Here is a 9,989-nt window from a genome sequence, read left to right as displayed (position 1 = left end):
AAACGCCCCACTAAAACGTGCAATCTATACAGATGCTGAGGAGCTGTTGAACTAATGCACCGCCTCTTCTGGTAAAGTGCTGTTTCTTGGGTTTTTTCAATCTATCAATGCCCATTAGGCCTTAAAACTTCACCTTGAGATGAGTACATACCATATCTTTCATTATGGTGTATACATATTATTAAGGTGCATGCGTGTGTGCGTATAAAAATTGTAACTGTGGAACTAAAAGGTAGCCTAGTAACTAATCTAAAAAAGAACAAATCAGAGGCCTGAAGGTTCTAAAAATATTTGTGTTTAAAAGAAACTACTCCAAAGAGTGTGTACCAAAAAAAAAAAAAAGGATACGACTGGTTATTAAAAGAAACTTCTATTGATATAACCAGAAACAGAATTGTCTAGGTACTTTGACAGTGTTTTCATTTGCTAAAGATATTGAAGTTCTTGGTGAAGCTACTTTAAGGTACGTACTTTTCATAACCAAGTTGAACTGAAAGCGCTGACTGTTATCTTGTGTATGAAAATATTTCTTCTGCCTTTCCATTGAAAGGTGTGTGGAATTCAAGTCAGGTAAGTTCCAAAAAAATCAAATAAGCTTTCAGTGCTTTCACATCTAATTGAGGTAGAAGTTTTTAATGTGACTAAACAGCTGAATCTTTATAGTACAATTGATCCACAGAAGCTATTAAGGTTTTAAAGTATATTTGCTAGGTTTGGGGGAAAAAAAGATTGTATGTATTTAAACAATCTACTATTTTCATGCAAGAAAAACTCAAGGGGAAAAATGATATCTTACGTGCTACACCAAAAAAACAAATGTGTAACAACTGCAACAATGGTAGCTATTTACTATAATTATACTACAACCTAAAAGGAATAGCAGTATTTTTTTTACTGTATTGTCTTCTCTGTTTAAATGTACTTACAAAGGACACTGTAAGTGTCCAGACAGACATTTGCAATGGCACAATGAATATGTGCTTCATGAAATCGAGGCAGCAAAAGGTGCAAGGGAGACAGAAAAAAGGCTTACACCTGCTAGAGATTTTTAATTAATCTGCTTTTGACTGCTTAAAATATTACAATTGTCATGAAGGCTTTTTCATTTACTACTGGACACAGGAGTCACATGTTGATAAAACACTTGGAGTGGATTACAACTGTCGATGCAATGCTTCTGAAAAAGGCAGGATTGACAGTCCTGGGGACTGTAGTCAATCCCAGAAGAACTACCATATTAGCAGTCATGCAAGCTTCCCCATTCATCTGCTTCACTTCACTGCCCCACTTCTAAAGATGAAGATAGCAATCCAGGTCTCCATGGCCCTTTCAATTCTTGGCCAGTTATGCGAGACACTAATAGTATTGCCAAGTGCCAACTGCATGGATAGTTTTGTGCTGTACACACAGAACCACCAGGAACTATATTTCATAGAAGCCAATAAATGGTACCAACCAGTGCTGGATTTAGGCACGAGCTAAGTCTACAGCTTAGGGCCTCACATTTATGAGGGGCCTTTAAATAGGAAACTCCCCCCAGTAAAACCTCACAAATCCAATGCGCTCGGGACAGAGCACGTGCTGGAAATTTTAAAACACCATTTTTTTTTTTTAAACCAGCACTACTGCCAGTTGCAGAGCTTGCGGGGGGTGAGGAAGGGAGGGTAGTGGCAGCCGGTCCCAACTGCACACAGAACAGTGGCATGGGGTGCTCCACCCCCACCCCAGCCCCCTCCCCCTTAACCAGAAGTCTCTGCCTGCCACCCCTTTCGGGCTGCTCCAGCACCATGTGGTTGCATTGCCAGACCGTGGGAGCACGGGACACCCCAGACCCAGAAGTCGGGGTGTGCGTGTGAGAGAGAGACTGACTGTACGTGCGCGTGTGAGAGAAACTGTGTGTGCTGATCTGTGTAATAGCTCGTGTTGCTGTAGATTAAAAATTTTCATATATGCTAATTAAGAAATCATAAAGTACTTTAACTTGAAAGTACTTCATAATGCACGTGGGTGATTGGTGCCTCCAGTCAGGGGGGCACATGCCCTCCCCCCCCCGACACGAGTCACTGACCGGCAGCCGATCCCACTGACCGGGGTGGGGGGCCCGATCTCACCACTCGGGGGGAGGGTCCCCCACGGCTGATCTCACCGACCAAAAAAATGGCTGTGCCGCTTTCAGAAGTCCTGCAGGTGGCGGGCTTTTGCTGGCAGCCCCACGCCCCAGCCACTACTTGCAGGGGGGGACACTTGTTCTCCTACCTGCCCCTCTGCCCACTGGCTAAACATGGAGTGCAGCCTGACAAGGGGTGAACCAGCGCTTTTCCCCTGAACCCCCGTGCACCCCCTACGTGTTGTCACTGATAATACAAATAGGCTTATTGCAAGATATATGTTTTAGTTAGATTATTAGTTTTTTGTTGCACGTTTGCCTATGTATACATGCAAATATAAATCTTTAATATTTCTATTTTATTTGTCCTTTCTGTTAAAATAATACTTTTTTTTTTTGATAATGCTATGGGGCCTCTTAAGTTTGACATAGCATGTTATAATCCGGCCCTGGTACCAACTTTTAATTACTACTGGATAGGATTTCAGCCAGCAACCTAGAGATGAGAGATTCTATTTATTTGTAGTATAATAACACCTAGGGACCCCAGTGGCATCCCCTACTGTCAGACACTAATCAGACACAATAAAAAGACAGACTATACCCAGAGGAATTACAGTCCAAGTATAACAGAAGAGACAATAGATGGATACAACAAAGCAACTATAGTATACAAAAACAGTGGCCATATCATACCAGCTGCCTAATTTCCTGTACCCAGTCTCCAGCACCATTCATATTCCTCTTTAATATATGAATACATCTGAAACCTGCATTGGTCTTCTCATAAGGCACATCAGATACCACCAAATCTGTAAATGATAAAGGCTTGGAGGTGTCCTAAATCAACAGAAGAAAAGGATGTGGACCAATGGCATAAATTTGAAGAAAAATAAGTTTAGATCGGATATCTAGAAAAACTTCTTCACTGTCAGAATAGCAAGGCAGTGGAAGAGACTGCCTGGGGAAGCTGTGGACTCTTCATCACTGGAGGTGTTCAAGAGGAGATTGGACACAGCCACTGATCAGGGATGATCTAGGTATAGCTATGCTTATGTTCTACTATGGGTATTTCCCATGCTTTTGGGCTTTTCTGGTTGCCCCTGCCCCTCCCCCCCTTTTCTGTCACATGTGTCAGGGTGTTTTTAAGCCTTTCTAGAGGCACTGGGTGCTGGCTACAGCCAAGACTGGGGCTTTGGGGTGTACAAATGCTCTTGCTGGGACTAAACCTGGAGGTTCCTGGCTAGAGGGTCTTGCCCCTCTGCTCAGGGTCAGACTGGTCACATTTGGGGTCAGGAAGGAATATTACCCCATAGTCAGATTGGTATGGACTGTGGGAGTTTTTGCAAGGGGCATAGCCTTCTACCCAGGATCTATTGAGCGTATATTGACAACATTTCATAGAAGCAAGAAGTTGGCTGCTGTGGTTCCCCTGCTTTACCTGTGGCTGGTTCAGGTGCTCGGTCTGTGTTGTGTCAAGATTGATGGTAAGCTTCTGTAGAGTTTAGATTATGGTTTGTATTGGATGGTTTGGATGGGGAGGATCCTGCCTTGACCAGGGGGTTAGACTAGATGACCTCTAGAGGTCCCTTCCAGCCCTACCTCTCTATGATTCTATCCTTCATATCATGTTGCCAGAATAACTAGCTGCTTTTAAGGAGCTAACCACTCTTGCACTGAAACATCACAGAGACTTTCAGCACCATAATTTTTGTTGAGCTGGAGCTCTCTCTGCTGGATTTGGGTAGCTTGATTGAGTTTCTAAACAAGTTGTTCTATCAACTCACAGGAAATCCAGACACCACTAGAAAACAAACAAACAAAGTATTAACATTTTTAAATATACAACAGGGGAGCAAATTAGAACTTAGTCTATCAGTGCTCCAGTTAAGTTAGATCTACTAATGTGGGAAAAATCCAGTGAATATTAATAGTTACATCTGAAATAGGAGCTTGTGTGGCAGGACATCAAAGCAGCAATGACTGTTGAATCTAGTCAATGTATTATATCAAATTAAAATCAGTGAATCTTAGATGCACAGCTCGGTAGAGGTCAGTCTTACAGCAATGATTACATGAACTGTTTTTCCTTAAATCAATCTCCAGTATAGACATACAAATCAACACTGTAATTAGGAGCAGTTATTCAAGAACAGCTGTCTTCTCAAGCAAAGAGGGGACCACTCTGGGATACAGTTTTGGCTACTACCAAACTACTGCTGACAGGGAGATTTCTGCCTCTGCTTGCAAGATCCAGCTTGAATGCACAAGCCTGCTGTGCAATGTCTTCCACGAACTTTTACCTAGTGCTAATTTCAACCTCCTACACAAGTTATTCTCATTTTCCCGTGTTACTCAGTTACAAATGTGGTATCCAAGATGGCTTAACACAAAGTGTTATGCTTACAGCAAACTTGACAGCCACTGATTCAGAAAGTGGGATGAAGGATAAACAAAGCACACAACCAAATACTGCAGCCAGCAGAGAAGCCATCAGCACCTGAAAAACGGAAAAGTTTTTTATCTTAGGATCTTTGCGTGGCCTATGTCTAGCACTGTTGGGCTTTATCAGATTCTCCCAGTAAAGAATCCAAACCCATCCCCAAAGTGGAGGAGTCAGTTTTAAGAATCTAAATCACTCTGTTAGATCCAGTTGTTCAAAGAGATCCCTTGTTGTGGCATAATGTCACTTTAACACCCACAAGTCCAATGTAGCAGAGTCTTCCTCACTCCAGAGTGGCAGTCCCCATAATTCTGTCATGAAAGGAATGAAAAGTCTGATTTAGCAGCTGAGTTTTCCGCTATGCTGGGAAGATTTGGAAAGTACTTCTTTGGTTGGCAATGCAGCAGGAACAGGTTGCACAAATAAGGGGATTATACTGAAAACACCCTTTCCTTAGTTCTAGGAAGGTCAGTTCTAGTGACAGCAAAAGCAACTCAGCAGCTGTCAGTGGCAACTTAGCATCTCCCCTGGAAGTGCTCCCACGGAGCTCCACCCTCCTCCTGTCCATGTCTCAGGAGGAACCTAGAAAGAAGGGTGTCAGCAGGACCAGGAACATCGACTCTTTTTGGCAACAGGCTGAGAGCCAGGCTAGAGAGGTAACTTATGCTCTTTGACACCAGCTGGGTGAATGTAACCAACTGAAAGAGCTGTGTTCTAAATTATGAATTTTGCGCCTGGTCCTGAGGATTAATAATCCAGTCACTGCAGCCCATATCCTGTGTGGCCTTCCCCCAAACAGGGTGGAAATGGCAGGAAAATTACTGGAATGGTCTAAACACTATCTGATGGAGTGTTACCCCCTGCATTACTCCCTCCCATTGCCACCTCTGTGAGATGAGCTTCTCTTTAGGATCCCTGTCTTTTCAGGGGAGACCAAAATGAGGTCGAGCATGATTTGGCTATAAATCTTTCAGGAATATGGGAAGGAAGTAGCAGAAAATGGGTTTTTTAGACTGTATTTTACATCAGCTTTTTCAGTGGTTTTCAACCATTTTAAACTCTAGACATACCTTGGAAAATGCCAGTTCTTCATTTCCATTGATTTTTTGACCACAGAAGAATAACAGAGCAATTCTTCTTTTGCAAAGAACTCAGAAAGACCATATCAGGTCAGAATGGTTTGACACTATGCATTTGAAATTGCTGGGCTTTTCTTGTGAATCATTCTCTTATGAATTTTCTGCACACCTAGAGTGCTAATATTGTGTGGCACCCTTAAAAGGCTCTTTTAACACTCCAGGATGCCATGGCACCTTGGTTGAGAATCACTGAGCCATTTATTAGCATGGCATGATACTACCTGCAGGGTTTCACTGTAAACATTACCTGGGACTTCCTATCTCTTGTGGCTGGTATATTCATCTCGTATCATCCCAACTGTCCATATGGAAGCCCAGCTCTCACTACTGCTTTTTAAATGATGAAGAAATGGTAGGATTTACTCTCTTCAATATGAGAGTGAGATTTGACAAGATTAATGCTGCCTGCGCATGTGAGATGCAGAGGAAGCTTGCAATGAGGCTAGTGACAGCTGAAGCAGACATGCCTCATAGCTCATGTGTAAGACAGGCAGAGGGGGTTTTAGGAATGTGCAGTTTTCAGGTGGGAAAGCTGCTTCCCAGACCTGTATTTTTTGTGAAACGATGTCTGATTTTCCTGGTAGGAAATAATACCGTATGTGTGGCAATATGCAGGTAACACTTTCTCTGCTACTGAAAGTGGTCAGCTGAAAAAACTACCTGCCTAGGATGATGGTCATGGTTCAGTTTCTCCTAACTGTGTCTTGAAAAAGTAGAGGCCAACATTTTCTGATGTTAGTGCCTGAAGTTAGACATCTACATTTGTACTTATGCAACTAAAGAAATAACTGCCTCCCTCCTCCAGACAGCTGACTGCCCAAAGTTTCCACTGAAGCTGACAAGAGTTGTTTGTACTACGTGGCCACTCTAGAAAAATAGGACCACTATTAGATTGTTGATTTACAGCCACATGTTAAAACATGCCAGCCAGACTTTTTAATAAGATACGAGTCCAAAATAAGGGCCTGACTTGTCCTGAGATCCTGATATCCCTACAGAATGCAGATGCCCATGCCTCTCGGGACAGAGAAGGAGCGATTACTCACAGCTTGAGGCTGGGGTACGCATTGACTGAGTGGTGCCTGCACCGTCTTGTGCATCTTGGATGCTGGTCCTGGCGCCATCTAGTGCCAGCTGAAGACTCTGAAGCTGCAATGCATTGAGAGACTGGCTCTGCAATTTGGTAACCATGGCTGCATTCTCAGGGCCAAGGTTTGCTATTTGTTCTGGGGAGAGTGCCTTGAGGAATAAGAATCAGAAAAATTGCTTTAGGAGATCTGTTACATTACCTGGAATTGGAGATACACACTGTCTTATAGCTAGAAAGGGAGAAAAAGCCAAATAGGCCAAATACACTACATTGCTATATAAATGCTCAATACTGCTGCTTTTTTTCTTTTTCTTTTTTTAATTCCATTTGTTTGCTTCAAAGACCACTCATGTATCCTTCACCTTTCTCCCTGCTTCTGTGGTGGAGATAATATGGATATTCTTGCAATACACTGAAAGTATCTAACAATCCAGTATTGTTCTGGAGTCTCATTTTCAAACCACTTATTTTGGGATTTGCTCAAAGACTGATGCTCTAGTGCATCCTAATGCATTTTTGTTTCTTTCTGCTTATATTGGCTTCTACGGCTTCCCCATCCTTCACTATATATGATGCATGTGACATGTTATTCTGCTGCCAATGCAACAATAAAAGGAGAAGATGTTCTATTATTTTACTACCAGATTATTTTTTTCCTTCTAAACTGAAAGTCTTCCAAGTTTGGTCATATTAATTCTTGTTGTAAAAATGGAATGTGGTAATCACAGTATTAGAGCAGTTATCTTACATTGCTCTAAACTTTCATCTACAGCACATGCTGTATTGCCCTGAGTGATAACTGCTAACATTCAGCATTTAGAAGAGTTCTAGCCCAACTACGTAGCAAGACGTGTTTGTTGTTGTAGTGAACCAGCCAAGTTCTATTTGGATAAAGGGCCAAATTTCTTTTAGAAAAGAGGCAAGCCACAAATCAACCCCTTTCTTGTCCTGAATTGGTTTTGGCCAAGTCTGTGTCAAAACTTGATAGTTTCACTAGTCTGCATTTCTGTGAAGCTGTGCAAACTCCTGTGGGGGCATTTACAAAGTGGTGAATGAATCCATAACCCATCTGTCTTGTTAAATATAGAGGACCCTACGACAACATAAGCTGAAGCTACACAAAACCTGGTCAAAGACAAATGCCCTTCTAAATTCCTGAAGCTGATGTGGGAACAAAACCACTGCCTGTTCTGTGTAGTGGTGTGTCCCTTTAGAAATATCCTCCTTGTCAGAAATCTAGCACATTGCTAGGAGTTGGGAAAAGTCCTCTAGAGTCTACAGAATACCTTCAAACTCTGCTGCAGATTTTCACCAGTCCAGAACTAAGAGCAATAGTATAGGAGAAAGCTGCTGACTTCATCTGAGCTGTCAAAGATGCTGTATAGAATGGCTAGTGTTCAAGGAGTGTGTCTTTTTTTATGGAGGCTTATATAGTTAAATTATCTGCTTGGTGCATGTGTTCTTCCTTACAGAACTGTTGAAGTGGAGGGGTTTGGACAGCTTCAATTTTCTCTCTGAGTCAAATACACAGGGCCTAGGTCAGTGACCTCAGCATTCACATTCTAGAATCTGGGTCACATTTGGTACTTATGCAAACAGGTACAATTTCAATGAAGTCAGATGTACCAATTCCGAACTCAGCTGCACTTATTTCAGGGGGAGAAATGCTGCTCTGGAAAGCTGCATCAAATTTCAGGGTTAACAAAAAACCCTGAGTGTAACCAACAGGTCAGTTTGCAGCTGTGACTGTATTGGTGAAAAAGTTAATTCCTTTTAATAAATAAAGGAGAAGATGACCAGAACCTTGAATCCACAGAGATAGACCTTGCTATAAGCCATCTGACCTCCCTGTCCTCAGGCTGGATTTTTACACCGTTTGTTAATGCTGTTTCCTTGGAATACATTTCATACTAAATATAAATACAACCAGTTTGACACATGTTATGGGCATCACAAACAAATGATATAGTTGAAAGTTAAAGTTTCATACATTTGACTGCCTCTCACTTAATAAACAAGACAGAAACCTCTGTGCTGAAACCCCCAAATAAAGCATAAATTAGTGTTGCAGTTTATTTATAACAGAATAAAAATGATGGAAAATTTCACTTCTTCAGTAACCGAGCACTTACTTTGAAAATTTCAGCAGGTATATGTCTTATTGCTGCTGGCTGGAAGTATGGCATAAGGTCTTTATCAAGAGCTTTTAATTCCTCTTCATGCAAGCCACCTACAGAAATGCAACAGGAATAGAACTTAGTTGATATTCTTTTAATTGGGGGAGTTTTAGGCAAATGTGTTTCAAGTACTAATACATCTTAGACAGTATTTGTTCTTAAAATAGCTCCCATTAAGACAAAGGGAAATCATAATTCCCATATCAAATAGAAAAAAGGAGCCCCACTGCCCTGATATAAGTGCTCGAGGTTGAGGATCCTAACCTTAAGAGGCGTATTGTAATTTAAATTAGCAAGTTATAATTTAAAGGCAAATATGTTATTTCCTTCCTGCCCCTTGCTTTCTTTCATTGTATTCCAACACCACAAACCAACTGACAAGAAGGCTCATCTGGAGCACACAAGACACAAATAAAGAATTATACCATTACTTTACAAGCAAACATCATCCGTGCAGCAATGATACAATAACTGAAGTTTGTGGTGCTGTTCTCTGCAATACAGAATTACAGGATACCACCCCCAAAAGCTCTAAATAAAAGACTCTATGATGCAGACAATGCCCACTGGCAAAGGAAGCTTCATAGTTTGTAGGGTTGGAAGGGACCTGAGCAGATCATCAAGTCCGACCCCCTGCCATGGCAGGAAAGAGTACTAGATGTTCATCTAGCCTCCTCTTAAAGACCCCCAGGGCAGGAGCTAGCACCACTTCTCTTGGAAGTTGGTTCCAGCTCCTAGCTGCCCTGACCGTGAAGTAGCACCTCCTGATATCTAGCCTAAATCTACCCTCTGCCAGCTTGTGACCGTTATTTCTTGTCACTCCTGGCGTGCTCGGGGGAACAGGGACTCCCCCAATGCCTGCTGGTCCCCCCTGACTAGTTTGTAAACGGCCACTAGATCCCCCCTCAGCCTTCTCTTGTGGAGGCTGAACAGGCTCAGGTCCCTTAACCTCTCCTTGTAAGGCCTGCCCTGCTGCCTGCTGATCATGTGAGTGGCCCTCCTCTGGACCCTCTCCATGTTGTCCACATCCCTC

At 42.3% G+C, this 9,989-nt stretch overlaps 1 protein-coding gene across 1 annotated transcript in view; it reads right to left on the bottom strand.

Moving 5' to 3' along the window:
• Positions 1-3,650: 3,650 nt before the first annotated feature.
• Positions 3,651-9,989, bottom strand: part of LOC109294477 (otoancorin-like) — a 44,336-nt gene continuing 37,997 nt past the window's right edge. Inside the window, exons 16-19 of the mRNA XM_019512859.1 lie at positions 8,912-9,009; positions 6,736-6,928; positions 4,515-4,607; positions 3,651-3,911 (exon numbers count right to left, since the gene is read on the bottom strand). Coding sequence (XP_019368404.1) covers positions 4,537-4,607; positions 6,736-6,928; positions 8,912-9,009 — 362 coding nt within the window. The 3' untranslated portion in view covers positions 3,651-3,911; positions 4,515-4,536. The remainder of the gene's footprint in view (positions 3,912-4,514; positions 4,608-6,735; positions 6,929-8,911; positions 9,010-9,989) is intronic.

This window comes from Gavialis gangeticus, unplaced genomic scaffold, assembly GCF_001723915.1.
Source record: "Gavialis gangeticus isolate Ggan-Ray unplaced genomic scaffold, GavGan_comp1, whole genome shotgun sequence".
In the NCBI taxonomy this organism is placed as follows: Eukaryota; Metazoa; Chordata; order Crocodylia; family Gavialidae; genus Gavialis; species Gavialis gangeticus.
The sequence above is the reverse complement of the archived record's forward strand: the minus strand, read 5'-3'. Positions and strand labels throughout refer to the sequence as shown.